Here is a 20,093-nt window from a genome sequence, read left to right on the forward strand (position 1 = left end):
GTCTCTTTAAATCCATTTATTGGCTCTGGGTGATTGCAGAACAAATCTACCTGGTGGGAAATGGGATTCTCCAGTGGCTGTGCTGAGCATTCTGCCTACAGTCTCTGATCTGCTCTGCCAAGGGAACTTCTGGTGGGAACATACAGCCTTGTTTTTGGAATCATTAACCCTAAATGTAATGTTGCAAATGTTGGCCGTTAGGATTTGATTCAAACAATTGACTCTGGGATATGGGATGCTGCAAAGGACAACATGCTGGAGAATCAGGCCCTGGTGAATGCATTACAGCTGCATTAGCTGCAGGTGGGCTTCTTGTGGGATCTTTAATTTCTGTCGCTGTTGCACTAGAATCACCTGCTTTGGAACCAACTGAGTTTGAAGGTGGTCACACAGATAATGCTATATATTGCCCTTACAAAAAATTAGTCCCTCTTGAAGCTGGAGTAGTTTTAGTATAGAAGCCTGTTCCCACAAGGTCTGGTAGCAAACAGACTCTCATAGAGTTCAGCTATGGCAGGGAAAGGAATATTATTTTAAGACTCTGGATACCAATTCCTTGATATTTTGCTTTCCAAGGAAGTCTGTCAATTAGATTTAGAAGTCCAGAGCATATTGTTTGTCAGTTTACCGAAGTGCCTGACATCAGCTGAGCTTGTTCTGTCGCCTACGTCTCTTCATTATCATTCATTTTCCAGGACGTTTTGGACTGAAATACCTTTTGAGGAGTATTTCAGCTCTTCTGGAAACTCACTTATGGTTTCAGCAGAGTCTGCAACATCAAGATTGATCAGTTTGTGATCTATGGGGGTCAGATGAAGCAGCATGTTCATTTGAACTGCAGTAGACATCTGAACAGAGGCCAGAGATGCTGGGTGCTACTCCTGTCTCTGTTGCTGGTGTGTTGCAGGACCTTAGACAAAGTACTCAGGAGCTTTTACATGTTTGTCTGTTTCTATGGCTAATCCTTATGAATTCATGCTTATAAAGAGAGTGTGAAAGGAAGCAGAGGGCTTGAATCCCTTAAATATAGATAAGTGCAAGCAGGTAAGTATCGTGGTGGAATGGCTGATAGAACTGGAGAAATGCAGATTGAAAGCAGAGCTTCATAAAATCATCTGCTGTATACAAGAAGTCTGCGTTAAAGGACACTGATAATTTCCTGTTCTAAATAGGATTACGCAGAGCTGGAATTTCAGGTTTTTGTGTATTATCAGGGCTGGATGTGCCTTGGGACTTGAAACTGGGAAGGCTCCTACACAGAATTCAGGTTAATGATGCTCTGGGTTGGCCAACATAATGGCTTAACTGTGGGCAGCTGCAGCCACCATAGGTAAAAACATTTGTGCCCACCACTGAGAGGATTAAGATGTCAGTTCAGGCAGTGGTCAGGACAGGGATCCTGTGTCTGGAGTCCCTTTCCTCTTGATTGGAGGCTTGACCAGAGAAGTGGTCGTCAGAAGGTCACTGACTGCTGCCTGTTTCCATGCAGGTTTTTTGAGGTTTCTTTAATGTTTTCTTTTAATGCAGTATGCCTTGTGCCATCACTGCAATATCCCTGTATGATTTGTGGAGGAAAAATGATGTAATCCTACTTCTGGTAAGAAATGCTGAATTTAGCTGAATGGTCTCTGTAAAAACTAGAAGAAAGGGAGATGGGAAGAACTGGCAAGCAAGCCACTGACGGGCAAAGCCATCAAGAAAGGATTTTGTAGGAAGAATGCAAGACATATATGGCTAAATAGTTGTTCTCAGTGTACTTTATGCCCTGAAGAACATGTGTTTTTCTGACTCCTTTTTCCAGAGCACTAATAACTAGACCATCTGTTTGCCTCTCTAAATCAAAGCAAAGCCCATGAAAACCCACCTTGAAAAACAATTAGAAATTTTCATCTGTTTGTTTTAACATTTAATAACTGTGATTAGCAAACCTAATGACATGTTTGATTATTGCATTCCATGTCTGTAAACCCAGTGGGAGGCAGGAGAAGAGACATATTGATTAGAGCAATTGAGACTCTTTATTCCCTTCGATTTTTTTATTTCCTTTCAAAACAATACGCTGGGTAGTTCTCTGAAGAGACTGTACATGTAAAATTGATGTTCAGATCATGGCTGACTTGAGGCAATATTATCATCCTTGGGTGAATTACTTATAAGCAGAGACAGAGTTTCTATAATGTTTTCAGTTGCTGAATTTTAGCCTAAGCACAATGGAGCTCTAACACAGTGGACTAAGAGTCAGAAAACCTTGTTTCTGGTCCTGGTTCTTCAAGTGACTTGAAGAATGCTGTGGCATCTGGGCTGAAATTCTTCCACTTTCTGTACCTCTGTATTCCCCTCAATAAAAAATTAAAGAGATAATAAAGAGGAAAAAAGGTATAGAGTCCCTGTACAGCCAATGCCAAAAGATTTTCTTCTCCTCTAGTGGTTGTTACTACCTACCTAGAGGCTCCATTAGAGGGGATGAGGGCCCTAATATAGGCATGTTGGGTGTCTAAAGTTCGATGGTGGTAATATCTTATTTAGTCTGCCTAAAAAAACCCTGAAGTTTTCAGTTATGAAGTACAATGGAAAAGCTACATATTGTTAGTATTTAAGAGTAAAGTGCAGTTACCGAATGCTGCAAGTCCTATGGTGAATTAGACATACTATGCTTTGTTCTGGAAGAAACCTGATGTTTCTTAGAATAGTAGAATTCTTTGTACAGTCTCTTCATAAAATTGCAAATTATGCAGGTATTCATAAAAATTAGGGATTGCTCATTAATAATTTGGAAACAAGTGAAGGATTTTAGTTTGTATGATGCACTTGTAATAATAATTTCATCCTACTTCTCAGAACATGGAGCAGTACTTTTATCACAAATGTGAATCATTTGTTTCTAAACCTCACATTTCTTGGTATTTGCCCTATGTCTCCTTGTTCTTCTGTGCCATAGGACTAGAAGGAATTGGTCCAGATGCTTGTTCAACCTTCTATCATCTAGAAACCTCCAACTGGGTCATTGTGTATCCTTCCTCCTCCAAAGAGAATTAACCCATTTTCCCCAGTCTGTCCTGGTAACTTCTGACTCTGTGCTAGAGCCTTATTTATCCTGCTCCCTTGAGGACAGTTTAGATGAACTGTTGAGGGACAATTTGTATCCTAAAGCAAAGACAGGACAGGAATGTTCTGGACCCTGTTTCCTTTTCTGTAGCCAAAATCTTTGTGTTACTTTTAGTAAAAGGGGTCAAAAATTTTCTGATTTAACTTTTCCAGTCTACCAGTATTTAGATAATGTTTTTTAATTTATATTTCTTTGCAGAGCTCACTTTGATGGAACTGTAGGTGGAAAAGGGCCCCTGGCCAGAAACACAGCTTTTCATTTACCAAGCTGAGGTGAATGGGCAGCATTGGAGTGATTACAGGGTTACTGGGCTGTGGGAAGCTCATGTCCTGTTGTGGGTGTTTCATATCCTGGGAGACGATTGTAACTGTGGGCTTGGATGTTTCCTGATCTCATCTCTTAGTGCTTTTCCATTTTGTAGAATTATTTAAATAGTTGGGAATGGAGGAGAGGGAGCCTGACTGAGTAGCGAGTAGCGTGTTCTTCTGGGATGCAATTCAACTTCAGGCCTCTGCTTCAGTGAATATCTGGAAACTTTTGAAAGCCTTGGTTACATCTTGATATGACAGGAAATTTTTCAAAACCTTGAAAAGCTTCCTGTGTTGAAAAAAAAAATTCCCTCCAGCTTTAGTTGCTGCCTTAGTTTGCTGTTCTATAGGCTGGCTTGCTTTTCTGTTGGACACGTCATGTATGATATAATGGTTTTGGCATTGGTACAGTGTGTGAAATAATCTCCACAAAGGGAGAATGTGCTTAAAATGAGGGTTGTGGGTTTTTTGTACACATATTGTATTGGGTTTGCATGGCAAGGTTTTGGTAGTGGGGATGCTACAGGTGTGGCTTTTGTGAGAAGCTGCTAGAAGCTTCCCCTATGTCTCACAGAACCAATGCTAGCTGGCTCCAAGAGGGACCCACTGCTGGCTAAGCCTGATCCCATCTGCAACAAGAGGTTAATGGTGAGAAGGCATCCACCAGCAACTCATGGAGCACCCCACACCATAACAGATGGATGTGCCCAAAGGAGACCGTTATCCCGTAGGAAGCCTGGGCTGTAGAAGGATCCTGATAGGACCTGTGGCCCCATGGAGAAAGAAGCCCACGCTGGAGCAGGTTTGCTGGCAGGACTTAATGACTCCACTGGGGGCTCACACTGGAACAGTCTGTTCCTGAAGGACTGAACCATGGAAGGGACCCACACTGGAGCAGTTCATGAAGAACTGCAGTCTGTGGGAAGGGATCACATTGGAGATGTTTGTGGAGGACTGCCTCCTACGGGAGGGACCCCATGCTGGAGTAGCAGAAGAGTGTGAGGAGTTCTACCCCTGGGGAGGAAGGAACAGCAGGGATAATGTGTGATGAACTGACTATAAACCCCACTCCCTGTCCACCTGTGCTGCTGGGAGGGAGAAGGTAGAGAAATTGGGAGTGAAGTTGAGCCAGGAAGAAGGTGTTTTAAGATTTAGTTTTTGTTTCTTGTTATCCCTGTCTGATTTTATTGGTAATAAGTTAAACTAATTTTCCTAAGTTGAGTCTGGTTTTGCCTGTGACAATAACTGGTGAGTGATCTCCCCCTGTCCTTGTCTTGACCCATGAGCTTTTCATTATATTTTTTGTCCTCTGTCTAGCTGATGAGGGGAGGGACAGCGTGGCTTTGGTGGTCACCTGATGTCCAGCTTGAGTCAACCCACTACACATATGTATATACATAGGTCTCAAAATAAAACTGAGCTTATTTCTTTGCAAATGGACTCCTTGTTACATTATACCCCTGTTCTCATGCCAGCTGGCAGGTGCATGAATCAACCAAGGTAAGACCAAATTCCCACAGATCTTCCTGACCTTCATGGTGTGAAGCCAAAGGCAAACATCAGGCACAGAGATTTGAGTAGAGATTTAGACAGGACAGTTTTGTACTCTATATGTGTTCCTGGATGCATGAAGGCTCAAAATGAAGATGGCACATCTTTGCTTCTCTATTTGTACAAATCAGATATGACCTGTCTCCAATGGAGAGTTGCACAATGTAGCCCTTCAGGTATATATTATCCATTGAAAAAAGATATACCTTTTTGAAAAAATGTATATGTAATAATAACATTGTTATTTTAGCTGCTCCTGTGTGACCTGGTCATGTAGGGAGACACTTTGTGCTAGAAGGTGAGCTTGTACCTATTGTGGCATCAACTGAATGGACAGTTTCAGAATAAAATGGACAAAGGGGTATGTTGTCAGGTGGGAGCTGGATCTACAAGTGACTTCTCTGTTCCGTAGAAAGGGAGAGCTGGAAAACCTGTGCCTTGGTGATACATCTATGTATCTCATCAGTTTGGTTTCTAGTTTGTGCACCTGCAGGAACTCCTGCCCTATGAGGCACCTCCTTGATTCCTGATCTAAAATCTGCCCAGAACAATTCTTCGCCTGTGGTGATCCAGGTTACTATTTTTCCAAGCACACATGTGCTTCTCTGACAGCAGAGCCTCTTAGGACTCTTCCTACCCAACAAAGGTGTTTAGGAGCCTTATAGAAGTCATGGCCCCACAGATTGGGGTTGTCCTGTGCTCTGTACTAGAGAATGCAGTGTGGATGGGTGCTAGAGATGTGCATGTCCTTGTATTGCTTTTTCTTCTTGTTGGCCAGGTAATTCACTTCAGAGAAGCAGGTGATTTTCCTTTCTCAAAAGCAGTATTTCTGTTCAAAGGATTGTATTTTCAATGGAAAAGCACAAACTCATCTGCATTTTTACAGCTTGTTTGCAAAGTCCTTGGAGTTCTGTGCTAGCTTTTTGAACTGTAGGTTTGCTGTGACTTTTCCCCTAGATAACAATGTAAACATGTATCTAACAACACACAATTCCTGAAAAAATCCTGCTATACTATATCAAGAAAGAACTGTGCATTGTGTAAGGCACTAGATTTCAGTTTCAAGCTTATTAAACTTTATTCCCAGCAAAAAATAAAACAAGGTGCTTGTAGAATAGGTTGTATTCACCACTGTGATTGTATGATTCAGAATAGAGTCATTCCTTTATGGCTAAACTTTTAGATGCTTGCTGTAAAACATTAAGTGTCAGAGACTGGCAGTTGAAAAGGAACGGGTTTTAAGACAGGAAAGCTACAGGAAAAAAAAAACAAAAACAAAAACAAAAAACAACAAACCAAAAATCATTCTAATTGCCAACAACACTCTCTAAATAGAAAGCATAGAAGGCATGAATTTCTAATCAAAATTAGAGTTTCAATTTTAATTGAATTGCCAGATAGATTAGAACAGGGGTGCCAACTCATTTTCACCAGGGGCCACATCAGCCTTGCAGTTGCCTTCAAAGGGCCAAATGTAATTTTTGGACTGTATAAATGTAGGAGCAGTTTGACATCCATGGATTAGAATGTCTAACTTGCCTACACATTGCTGGGATACATCACTTCTGACTGGCAGGACAGTGTAAACTATCTGGCAATGAATGATGCAGCACACTGAATAACAGTGAAAAATACTTTCACTTTCTTGATGTGGACCAGTTTAAAACTATCCTCACAGTGTGATTTCATTAGCATTGCCTACTTGGATTGGTAGTTATATTAGATTTGATGGGATTAGGTGAAAATCAGAAGAAATGTGGAATTTTTTTTTTTCTATTTCCTCCTTTTGAAGCTCCAGCAACTGCAAGCATTTCTTCCTTAATTAGGCAAGCCTGAAAGCCACAAAGACTGCAAGGTCTCTTGAATGTGCTGCAATTTGTGTTTATCAATTCAGCGCACATAGTTTTTTTGACATGTGCTTCCTGCCCGATTTTCTAACAATCCTTTATTTTCCGCAGGTGGCCGTGATAAACGAGGTGGTCCTGTCTTGACCTTCCCAGCCCGCAGCAATCACGACAGAATAAGACAGGAAGACCTTCGGAAACTTGTGACTTATTTGGCCAGTGTGCCAAGGTAAAGCTAGAAAGAAAACACTTCAAAGCTCAGGGTGGATGGGTGGGTGGGGAACTTGTTCTTGGCAGTTGCTGATTTCCAAGTATTAACATTTAGTACCTTTAGTTCTTGGGACAGAGAAACAAAAGTGTTCTCTTCCTCCTCCTGTGTATGGTCCGATGGATTTTATCGTGCACATGGTAGTACAGGAGCCCCAGAGCGGAGGTGCTGCGAGCAAACCCAGTCTTCAGGCTCGTGACAGCAGCGAGGAGCAGCTCTCATCCCTCATGCTTCTGTGTGGGTTTTCTAAAGCAGTGGAAAGGGAGGAGAGTGCTTAGAGGTCTGCAGTTAAACAAAACAAGCTAGGGAGAACCTGCTGTTGCTTTTTAGTACCTTGTGGGAGGCTCAGGAAAGCTGGGGTAGGGGGCAGTAGTTGCTGAAGAGTAGAGCTTGCCCCACATGAGGAGGCAGATCTTCCTGCTCTGGCACTTGCCAGAGCTTTCTTCAGGCTTGGGAAGAAAAGTGGGTGGACTAAGGGAGAAGCATTCAAAGAAAGGCACTTCAAATGGTTCTGCATGCAAACCAGCACCTTTCTCTACATCAGTCCACATGTGCTTTCTCCAACATGCAGGTCCCCATCCCTTTCCTAGGGATGCTGAAGGACAGATCTGTTGCCACTGCATATTTATCTTTGCAAGGTTTAGGAGACAGTTAGTAGGCCTCAGTGCCCAGGTGGGTGTTTCTGAGCCAAATTTTAACGTCTCTGAGAGTAGGAGGCTGTGTACATCCTCATCCACCTTCCTTTCCCTATTTTCAAGTTTGCCAAACATCCTTACCCAATAACCACTGCACTGGTTATTGAGGTGAAGGTTATGCCAGGGCAAGTGAGGTGCTGAGAAGGGATGTTCAGCGTTGCAATGACACACCCTGTGCCACCCAGGAGCTCCCACTTTTTAAAACCTAGGGTACAGTGCTCCTGTTTTTGCAGAGTGCAAAGTTAACACCTGAGGGCAGAGGAGTTGGCTGCATCTGGAAGTCAAGAGGGAAGTCAAGCTCAGTCTTTGCTGCTGCTTTGCGTTGCCTCACTCTGAATCAGTCCAGCAATTATTTTTCTCAGATGATGCAGAATCTGGGGTGCACATTGAAGGAGCTCATACAAGACCCAGCTGCTTGTTGTGCTAAAAACACAAAAAAAGCTTTCTCCCTCATGGTCTCTACTGCAAAGCCTTGTTCTGCCCTGATGTTTGAAGCATTTGAAGGACCTCTCTCTAGCTATACCTGAGAATGTTTCTTGCTCTGTGGTACAACCTCCCATCATGAAAATGTGCCCAGCAGTGGGAGACTGGCTACTCATGAAGCGTTTTCACTGGTTTCCCAAGGATCCTTGCAGATTGGTACTGTGGAGGCATCAGCCAAAGTGCAGTCTTCTGTTTAGGATGTTACACTTTGAGAGGTGTGGAATAGAAAGCAGCAAGAGTGATCAATGGTCTGGAAAAAGTGACCTGCCAAGGAAGGACGAAGAGGGTAGAGGTTGCTCAGCCTAGTGAACAGAAGAGAATAAGTAGGGTCTTTAAAAGCATGTTGTGATGCTGCAAAAGGAAAGGGTTTGTGGGGCTAGGACAAGAAAGAAAAGCATTATCCTGAAGCAAGGGAAGCTTAGTCTGGATATGAGGGAAAGATTTCTGATGAATTCCCATTAGCACTAGAATAAGTCATCTAATTTCTTCTTAAATTCCTCCACAGCTCTACAGGCAAACCTCTGGCGTGGGTACGGTTGTCACAGAGAGGCAATGAATCAGGAGGTGACTTCTTTAAGTTCCTCCTAGTCCTGTCTTGCCTGGTGCCACAGCTGTGAACTCACTGCTGTAGGAGGGAAATGTGATCACAAAGTTTGTGGGTTCGGCACGTGGGATTGTGTAACTTGTGTGGTGTGACAAAACTCTGAAAATTCTTTTTCCCTAAATATTTTGTTCACTTCAACAAGGGCAGCCAGAAGAGCTTTCAAACTGATTTACTTTTTGGAGACAAGTGGATGAAAGGAACAGTTTGAATTCATATCACTGGCTCACAGTTCATATTCATTCCAGGATGAGTTGATGTAGTGAATAACTGCATCAGCCATCCACCAAAATAAACAGTTTCATCAGCAGAGACTCTGAACAGGGTGTTGGGAGAAACTGGTCTGATGTTCAGAGTGCTGAAAGGGGGCAAGTTTTCTGTGCTAGTAGAAAAACTAGAAATTCTTCTTTAGGAAAAAAAGTAAGACTGTAATTTATCATATTGGCACTAGTATAATAATTCTTTATTCTCAATGCAGTGGTTTCTCAGTCAGACAGATTGCTTTCCACATTGATACTATCTGTCATTTAACCCTTGTTTTATATCTTAATGGAGGGGGCAGAGTTGGGAGCAGTGCTGGGAGCTTGGAGCAGGTAGGAGATTGGTGATGATATACACTAATAAATTAGGGTAAGTGAAACCAGGGTCTTGCTAGCAGCTTTCACAGTTTGTGATTCAGCTTTCCTCAATTCCTGTTTCAAAACCAGAACAGTAATGTGGCTTTTCTGAAAGTATCAATGTATGTTTGAGGTAGAGACGAGTAGCGAGTGCTTTCATGAAGCATGGAGTCCTGATCAGGCAGGTACCTGCAGTTGGGGGTGTCCTGCGTGGCTGAGGATCACTGCTTGGGGGGTTAAGTCTTTAGATCTAGCAACAGGGTTTGTTCATCTCCCAAAATGGTCACCTTGCAGTCTGTAGTACCTGGAGTAACTTGGGGGTCCTATAGGACTCAAAGGACTGATCCTGCAGTCTTGGATACTAGGAGGAGAAGACAGCGAGAGGCTATCTGACACTGGATAAATGTGGTCCTGGTTTGCTACTGTACACTGGTTCTTTCAGGCATATCGAGTCTGTATCTCCAAACAGTTCCACTATAATTAATTACTAAGAAACAAATATGTTATTCATTAGAAGTAAAGATAATTTCCATGGATGCCAGGCTTCTCCCACTCTGCCATTTTCTGTTTGTTTTACATTTGCACTAATGCTTTCTGGATAGGCAAGGCTGTATATCTTCTGAGTCAGGATAGCTCCTATTTAAATGCAAATTTAAACGGGATGTGATGTTTAGAAATTTGGAGGGTGTGACTGAATCTAGGATAATATGGTGTTTGTGATTGGGGGAGCTGAGGGGGAATTTTCTGGCCTCACTGTGGGTTTTATTTTTTAACACCAGTGCAGTACCATCTATTCCGGTAGACTGAGTTTTGATTTATATATGTGTAAATGAAACTAACACCAGGCCAATCTCCTCTGCGAGCCCTTTGGAATTAAGAATTAAGTTATGCATAGGCTATAGGAGGATAAAAAGGAGACAGAATAATTTTAGCCTGAGTTATCTCCTCGCATGGTGAAGCAATATGATGAAGGAAATGTTCTCTGTCAGCTATAGTGAATCTTCCGGCTGAACACATCAATCTGTTTTGGAGCCAAGATAAGCAGTCTTCTCTGCTGTCTGCAGAGGGGGAAACCCGAGATGCCTTGGGGGCCTGTGTTTTTAAAGACATCTACTTCTTACTTGTCCTCTGTTTAAAAACCTACTCAAATATTTCCCTGTTTTGGGGGACGTCCAGGGCTCATAACAGTAGCAAAATGTTTCCGAGGAACAGCCCTGTGTTTAAACAGCTCAGCAGTGCTGCCCCAGTTCGATGAAAGGTTCTAGGATCCATGAAACAATTTATGTGCCTCTACTAATTAGTTCAGTGATTGAGGCCTCTTAAAATTAGATGAACAATACAGCGTATTGCAACATGTAGCAATACGTGCCCAATCTTGGATTTATTTTAAGATCTTCTCTGATGACCTGTGGCAAGGTGTATATTAGCTCCTCTAGTTGGGAGTAGCATGAAACTCATTTCGCTGATTGATAGGACTTAAACCCTAGAGCTCTACTTTCTGTTACATGATCCTAACACAAAAGAAGCTTTTGAGGATCGTTTTTTTTCTGGAGGCTCTTTTGTAACACTACAAAAATAACCACGTATTTTAAAAATAACACCAGGGACTTCGTACTAATTTTAGTAACCAAATATCTGGTGCTATCCGTAAGATAATTATTCCACCATACACTTGCATAAAAATACCACAGTAAAAAATGCAGCACAGCTAATGAGGCTAATGGAGGTTTAGTATTTTCTTCAGATATACTTTGATTTTTATTTTTTTTTTTTTTAATATTTTAAGTGTATTAGGAGTATATAACTGATATGAATGCTAGTGAATTTAAAAGCCTTTTGTCACTTGATAACCAGTACAAATCCAGCCTCCATTGTATGCGGTATTGGTATGTGATGTTACTTTTGCCATCTGTTAGGGATTGGGGGACTTCTGTGGAAATAGTTGGTGGTCTCACCTTGTTCTGTTAAAAGGCTTCAGACCACATCACTCTATTACGGTTCCTGTGTCCACTTTCTGGCCACCTTGGGACCAAGTGATAGGTTATCTCTTGTTGGAGATCAGCTCCTCAAAAGAAGATCTCTGATTTCCTTCCAGCTGTAGTAACAACCTGCTGAGGCATTTTATTCCTAGAGAAGTTGGTCGTGGCTATAACAGATGTCAAAATTCTGCAGTGTCTACAGTTGCCATCCCAGCAAGCTGCCCTGTTTACCACAAACTGCTGGAAAATTTGGACTTCCTAGAAGTGCAGAGGGAGTAACAGGAGCTGTCAGAACCTGGGAAACAGGAGTTATGAGAAAAGATTCAAGGTGTTGGGGATGCTTGGTTTAAAGAGATAGAAAGTGAAAGCTATGTGATTACAATCCAGTATGCAACACTGAAGTAAAGGAAATAATCTTATCTCAGTGTACATGGCAAATGGGACAAAAAGAAATGGGTTAAAATAATAGATCAAAGAAATTAAGCTGGCTTCTTGTAGCATCTTTGAGACCCTGTTAGAAGGCATATCAGAAATGACCCAGGTACTGTCACTCCTCTCTTGCAGCAGAGGGACTTATTTTTAAATAGGTACAAGTTTTAAATTTCCTGTGTTTATCTTTAATCCCTGGATTTATTTTGAAATTTTGTCCAAACCTAAGGTAAATGGGAGCTTTCTGAATCCGTTTCCAAATCACTTCCTGCTTTCATTGCCTGATGCTGTTTTCTTGGATACTGTAAGCATCAACCTTGCACCGCTCTGGACCTAGAACAAATGTCCTGTATTCCTCGGCAGGAGCTGAGCGTGCTCCTAGACTGGTTCCAGCTCTGTTAGCTGCTGGGCCATGCTCTGCCTTCCAGTTGAGCAATTCTGCAAGTGTTTTCAGACTGGTTTTGTGATGAACACCACAAAATAGCATGATACAGAGCTTAGTAGTTAATGTACTGTGAATTGTGCAGCTCACGTAGCTTTTTTTTTCTACAGACTAATAAAAGTCAGGGTAAGCTGGGCTCGGCATATTACTTCTACCAGCAACTATCAATATCTTCTATTTGGTCTAGCAGAAGCATCTCTCGTCTCCCTATTGTGAAACAGAGGCAAATGGGAGTAACGTAATGCTGAGACAAAATCAAACATGGGAACACACACACACAAAAAAAGGTTGATGTTGTTTCAAGACTAAGTTCCTTATTTGAAATAAATTCCTTAAAGGGCACAGAAAATGCTTTGTAAATTGTCCAGCTTGGATCCAAAAGTGTTTGCTCCATTTTAGAAGATCAGAAAATCCGTTACTGTTTCTTCATATTAACTTCTTCAATATTTCTATATTTTAAGTAGTAGTTTGCTCCATTTTATTATATATTAGTTGTATTCCAATAAATAATGAAATTACTGACTGCCACATGCAGAGAAACTAGGATTTCAACTTGCTATTGTGTTTTTAAGCATTCTATTCAACACTCAACATCTGCTTAATTTTAGACTATAAATCTGCAATTGAAAGCAGTTAATATGAAGGAATCCCTCATTTATTGTGTCTGAATTACTTCCAAGGCAATTGTTCTTTTTTAGAGGGGAGGGGAGAGGGCCCAGTGTTCTCGTACTGCCAACCATGCAGACTCATGCTGAGATTTCAAAGTCATATTGGGTTCTTTCTGGTTCACCTAACATCTCCAACATAAATATTCTCCAGCGGGTTACTCATTTGAAGATTTAGGATTGCGGAGGTAGCACTACAGGCCAAATTTAACATACAAAGAAAACGCACAGGTCTGGAAGACCCGGTGTCACGCTACTTTTCCAGCCCGCTGGGAGCTGTCATGCCTTCTTCAGCAGAGTCAGGAGACAGGACTCAACGGGGGCACAAATCTGATGGAATAAAAGGTCACTGTTTTATTTTCTGCTCTTTCCAAACAGCAAAGAAAATATCTCTACCTGGTTCTTTTGGTTTTACTGGTCTGCCCTTTTTTGCTCCAGCCCTACTGTCCTGCCTGTGGGCTGTTTCTCCTCATCGGAGGCAGCACATTCAGGCTGCAAGTTCAGAGCAGCCAGAAGGATGACAGTGAGTGGAGTCGTTACCTGCAGCTCCTGTCTTCCCAGGTCCACTGAGGAAAAAAGCCCCAAGAACAGGCTGCTGCTCCCAAGCTGTAACTCCACAGCATCACTGCACCTTTCTTCTCTCTCTCTCACTGGGAGAGGATGGACTGGAGTGCTCCTAAAATGCAGCGGAGGTAGAGATGCTTGTGGCAGCACTTCCAACCAAAGGGGTGGACAAGGGGGCTGAACTGGAAATATTGCCCTCCTGTAAGGATGGGGATCCCTTGCAATGGCATCAGCTGAGCCTCCTCAAGGTGATATGAGAAGTTGATGGCCCAGGGGTCTGAGCTTTGCCACACCACTGAGAAAACCCCCAGCTGTCTTCTCAGGGGAGCTTCAGACACTGCTCAGCTTTCCCGCACAGGATGAGTGCCTGCCCTCTGCAGTAGTTCCCCACATCACCATATTTTTGTTAGCGATGTTGGTGTCTGACTGCATTTCCAACAAGTGATGTGGGCCAGGAAAGGATTCTGATCAGATTTCTCCAAACCTGGAGAAAATAGCAAAACCACCGTCTCCATCCCCTCCATGCCATGCACACCACCATTGCTGGGATGCAGGAGCCGCCATCACTGAGTGACATCTGGAGGTGCCGGTGTGGTCCAGGGCCTGATCCCATCCCCTGAGCTGTCTCACGTAGAGCTGCGCTGCTGCACTCTGCTTTTTGAGCTCCATCCAAGCCCTCAGTCTGGGGATTAGATCAGCATTGTTCCTCCTTGCTAAATGGCTTTTGCATTTGCTGCCTGGAAGAAGGAGCAGAGGTGATGGAGAAAAGGCAACAACTTGTAAACTAGGATATATCCTGTGCCCGTTCACTGGTGAGGGAGACAGTGGGCACCATAGCCTGCTACAAATTTTATGCAGAGCATCATTTTCTCCATCCTCTTCCTCAGTGGCTCTGGCAAGTGGTTTGTGAGTCTCTGCAGCGCTGCCCTCTCTGGCCTTTTCCATTCTAGTGCTGATTTAAATCTGTTACACGTTACATGGCTTTTTAACCACTAGATTTGTGGCTCCACAGTATTCCAAGAAGTCCAGGCAGCAGCGACCTGGAGACTTCATGGAGAAGGCATGTTTGCACTAATGTGAGCAGTAATTCGGAAAAGCTAAAATTAGCAGACAGACCTTTTGTGGGAGCTGTGCGCTGGCAGCAGAGCTGGCACCGGCTGTGTGCGGATCCCTCCTGAAGCCGTCAGCAGAATATGCAGTGGTTCAGCCAGTCCTAACTGTTTTTTTGGTGATCTCTTTCCTACGGTTTTTGCAGAGACTGTGAAATGGTCTATGTCTTGTTCCAACATGGGTGCTTGTGTTCCTCATCAGTAACTTCAGTACGTGCTACATCTTTTTCACTCTTAGGAATTATTATAATTTGGAAGCGTCTTATGCCACCCTCTTCATGGATGTCATTAGAAGCAGGAAAACTACTGCTGTGATTTGTAGTCTGTTTTGTAACAGCAATATTGTCAAAAAAATCCTAACACCAATGGAAAGCTCTTCTAATCTCCTATGGAGAATGGATGAAACCTTTACTTTGTGCCAATATGGAGCAAATAATGGGAGACACAGAGGTGGAGTTGGCTCAGTCTAGACTGCCTGGTCCTTATCCTCATCAAATGGATGGAGGTGGTGTGAATGCTGCTGCAAAGTCTGGATTCCCCAGTGCACAGCTTGAGTAGGACAGGAGATGTGTTTTCAGGAATATATTTTTAGCCTTGTCTCTGAGTGATAAAAAGCTTACACGATCATGCTGTCTGTCAGTCACTGTTTAAACCGGATCTGTCAGAAAAGACTCTCAAGAATATTAAATTCCTACAAGTTTAATGAGAATAGACAGCTGTGTCAAGGAAAGAGCCCTAATTAGTGTCCACAGCGAGGGAAAGGTGGTTTTGAACTCATGCCTTCTTAGAGACTGTAGGTAGAGGGGACATCTCCAGAGCGCATGAGAGGTCCAGATGAGGCAAGTGTGTTATTAGATGTCAGAGAATCAACGTGCAAACCACCACCGAGGGTTCAGCAGTTCCTGTGCTCATAAAAGTGCCTGCTAGTTTATGGTATTAGAAAATTGGATCATACTAAAATAGAACAATGACCAATTCATGGTAACATGTGGTATTGAGCAGGCTGATGTTCTTTTAGCATGGAAAGTACGGGTTGGGACTGGCAAAACTTGTCTCAGAGGTTGGGATGCTCAATTCCCTGCTGTTTGCAAAGGGAATTGGTATCCAAGTTTGGTAGACAGTCGTAAATCTCATCAATGGTTTCTTCGGTTTCTTCTCATTTTCCACAAGGTGCTCCTAACCAAGTCAGTCTGTGGTATTTAATGTTTTCCTTGTGGATCCTGGCGCTGCTGCAGAGTTCCCTGTGGATCCTGTAACACTGTGTGCAGCAAAACGTAATGGTAACTATGGGGTGTGAGGCTGTTGGGCTACTTATATTAAAAATAAAAAAAAAAATCAAAAAAGAGAGAAATACTTAACACAAAATGAAATAATAAATAATAGTAATTGAAAAATCTAGAATCTCTCCTTCCTCCCCAAGAAAAGCCAGAAAAGTGTAACTCAAAGATGCTTTTGGCTCAGCAGGTATTGTCTGGTCTGCAACGTGTGCCACAGTGTACTTTTCTACTATTAACAAGAGAGCATTGGTTTCCCTGCCTGTGTACACTGGGTTTTATTTTATGTCTAAGTTTAAGGAGAAACTTTAGTCTCTGGAGAATTTTCCAGTGATGTAATATTTTAGAAAGTCCCTTTGTGGCACTTCACCAATAAGCAAAAGCCACTCAAACAGCTTTCCCTCGTCCTGCAGCTGCAGACAGGGAACCAGCCTGCAGGTCCAAGTACCCCCAGCACAGCATGCAGGAGCAGCAGGAACCTGCTGTAGGCTCAGGGTGATATTTACAAGAGACATTATTATGGTCCTTTTGGTATAAGGCATTGAATAGAAAACACAGTGGAGCATTGGCTTTGTGGAATAATTGCATCTTTCCCTGAAAACTGTAACAGCAGCAGCAGTTCATCTCCAGTCAAATTCAGGCTGCTTTCTGTGCTTTTCCTATGCACTGGTCCAGTGTTTGTGTGATGTTGATAGAATGTAGCTCTCTTCTATCATCCTGTTTCCCATGAGAATACAGGAAGAATTTACAATGTCTAATATCTATGGAGTGATACTAATACTTAGTCTTTTAATGGAAATGCGAGTTAAGCTTGATTGTTAATTTATTTAGATGAACATCTGGCTTGCCAGATGCTTCTGCTATTGATGTTGTCATTGAGGATCAAATAAATATTACGTTTTGAAATTTAGTTTGAAAGAATTACTCATTAAAAAAAAAATTGGCTTGGTAAAATGTAACCTCCTTCCTCACCTAGTCCTAAATCAGGGTCCAGCATCCAAGCAGTTATTTAATGTGTCCAGGTAAGGAATACAGATGAAAAAGGATACCAACATAACAATCCTTAGCAGGAACTTTACAGCATATTAAAGTACACATTGTACCAAACTAATCCTGGAGCAACACCACTAATTTAAATGCACTCAATTCAACCAATCAGCAATAATTTCTACAGTGAAATAGCAAAACAAGCCTGTTACTAGAGGAGCAATTGATACTCGAGCAACATCTGTGATGAACAACCATGATCTAGGGTAATACATGGGGCTGGGATACTTTGGAACTCCAGGCAGTGATTTTAAATTTTCTCTGCAGATCAACATTCTACAAAGCATGATAAATGGCTTTGCTGGTCCTGAGGGATGATCAGCAAAATACTTTATTTCAGCTTGAGAATGAATGCTAACTTCTGAAAAGCTGTTGCATGGTATTAAGCAGCTCCATGAGCAAATATCACATCCCACTAGGAATAAAAGCTTTTTTCCTCAGATAAATCCAAATGAGCTTCCTGTACACATTGCATCTACCATGCTCTTACACTTTGTAAGGCACATGAAAAAGACATATCCTCAGTAACAGTGGATGGAGACTTTTATATTTCCACACTTTCAAATATTCTTGAAACTGTATTAGTAGAAACTATACCTCTAAAATACATTCCAATTATTCCTCTTTATTTGCATGTTAATTTAACGTTAGTTAAAGATTAGGTGCAAGAAAGTTAGGTTTATGATACTGATTGCTATTCTTTCTTGACAAAGTACCAACAACGTCTCTGGCTAGGATGATTTAATATGTTTCTTCTATCTCATTCTTGACCACCCTAGAGGCAAAGTCCTCTTTTAATGCAGCAATGCCAATTTTTCCTTCCATTGTTTTTCTGTTGTGTGTCAATCCTAACTGGAGACTAAATTTGCCTTTTCACTAGCCTTAACAGGCTAGTTTAGACCACCAACTAAGGACTATGTTTAGTAGCAGCTCTGCTTGTGTCTTTTGTGATATTTGTACATGTTAATTGGATGGGAGCCTCAGGTTTAATTTAGGCCATGCATTTGAGTCGCATTTGTGCTAAGGTAGGTGCCGTCATGACACACAGTTAAAGATTGAAGAGTTTTAGTTCTGGACTCAACCTTGAGTTCTCTTCTCCCTTGGTTTAACTGTATAACCTGAATTTACCAGGAAACACTTCACAAAGGTTTGGGAAACCAAGTTAGCTGATATTTTTACATATTTAAGATAGAAAACCTTAAGTATTTTCCTTATATTTACACTGCATGAGATGGAAATATGGGTCCCTTTAATATTATGCACTAAGTAGACCTCTCATTTCTGGGAAGCAGGGTCTTTAAAATTGTCTTTCCCATTACTGCCTTGGGAGTAGTGCATAAGAAATTGGCCTTGTACTGTGTCACCTCCTGACCTTAGAAAATGCACTTGATAAAAGCATCTCATTACAAATATACCAGTTTGCCATTCAGCGAGTCTAGGGAGTAGAACTTAGAGAATAACTGTAATTCCAAACCAGAATCTAAATAAAAAAACCAGGTACCTGTTATACTAATGGGTGATATTATGTGCAGGAAGACTGGCTGGAAATGCTGCCTTGTTAATAAACTGTTAGTCCAAGAATTAATTAAATAGGCAATACGTTATTTTTCTGTAAGACTTCTTTTCACTCCATTCTCAAGACAGAACTGAACTCTTACAACACTGATAAATCACATCCAATTTTCTGGTTAGGTCCCTTTATTTCTCTTTGTTTCTACAACATTTGTAATGTAGTTCAGAAACTGCATCTGGAGAAGCAAACATCTCTGGGATCACAGATTAGTTTAAATTTTGCTTCTCACTGGAGATTTGTGGGAAGGAGCTGTGACTCCATTCCAAAATATAATTAAAAAGCAGCTACATAAGAAAGTGGCGAGCAATCTTACCCATAGGAAGAATGTTTGGAAGCTCTGCTTTGTTAACGAACTGTTAGACTAGGAATCAAATACACAAGCAACATGTACGGGTTTTTTAGGGTTTCTTTCTTCTCTGTTCATACGACAGAACTCAACCTTTGTGTAATTCCACACTTACCAGGCTTACTGGAAATCTCAGTTTCTCTTTAATTTCCAGAACAGCTATCCCAATGATTTTGCAGTATCAGATGGCATATGGCAGGTGACAGGAAAATAGGATCAGCTAGAAAGGTTTCCTGGGATTTTAATTTAGAAATGAATTCTGTAGGACACTTCATCTCTGTAGTTTTATGGGCTGTTAAATTTCATCTGTGGTGTATAAACATAGGCAGCACTTTCCTGATGACTTGTTGGACACTGCTAATTATATGAATAAGGCACAGGTTTTTGTTAGGTATAATAAAATCTACTCTGTACCTTCGAGAAAGAGGCCACTTGAGGATCCACCCGCTCTAACTTTGATACAAGGTTTAGAAGCATTTCCCTTAGTGAATAAGATGCTAATTCTCCTCCTGTTAAGATACATATTTCATACATTCCCAGAGGCACTTGGAAAATTAAAGCAGATATGTTTGAATAAGGTACAGAAAGTGGAGCAATATAAATCAAGTAAATGTATTGAATACAATAACAGTACAAAATTGTCTTGATCTCCATTCCTGAGCTTTTAAAATGGGTGAGAAGTCAATATTTCCAGAAGCTGAAATCCATCTTGCCAATATTGTGTTCACTTTGTCCACTTAGAGATAATTGATTTATAATTGTTTTTTACAAAGGAAAACACATTTTTGCCTTTTTTTGTGGGAGGACACAAATACACAAAAGAACTTTAAATGTGCTCATGCTGCCTTGAAAAGATGCCAAAAATCGGATTGGTAATTAAGGATTCTGTTAAAAGTCTACTTCCCGCACCTGTGAATATTTTTGGCACATAGCTTTTTAAGTCCTTGCTTTTCTTCTTGTGTTTCTCATTTTCTTGGCCAAGAATTAAATTCCTTTTCAAAGAAAATTGTCAAATATCTTCTGGGGTGTATTTTGTTCTTTATCCGAGTTTGATATAAAAAGGCAGTTCCCTCTGCTTTTGTTGTTGAGTGAAATATTCTAAAGCATAATATTAGACTCTGTTTTATCTAACACCAGATTACTCATGGAAAAGCTCTTTAAAGATCCTTCAGGATGAAAGATGATACAACAG

At 41.5% G+C, this 20,093-nt stretch overlaps 1 protein-coding gene across 7 annotated transcripts in view; it reads left to right on the top strand.

Moving 5' to 3' along the window:
* KALRN (kalirin RhoGEF kinase) overlaps positions 1 to 20,093 on the top strand; it is a 513,163-nt gene that overhangs the window by 167,176 nt on the left and 325,894 nt on the right. For 6 of the 7 annotated variants that reach the window (XM_082056725.1, XM_082056718.1, XM_082056719.1 and 3 more), the window contains exon 3: positions 6,924 to 7,038. The exons of the other annotated variant lie outside the window; for it this stretch is intronic. In XM_082056725.1, the coding sequence (XP_081912851.1) occupies positions 6,924 to 7,038 (115 nt within the window). The remainder of the gene's footprint in view (positions 1 to 6,923; positions 7,039 to 20,093) is intronic. 7 annotated transcript variants of the gene reach the window in all.

This window comes from Streptopelia decaocto, assembly GCF_964273445.1.
Source record: "Streptopelia decaocto genome assembly, chromosome: 6".
Classification (NCBI taxonomy): Eukaryota; Metazoa; Chordata; class Aves; order Columbiformes; family Columbidae; genus Streptopelia; species Streptopelia decaocto.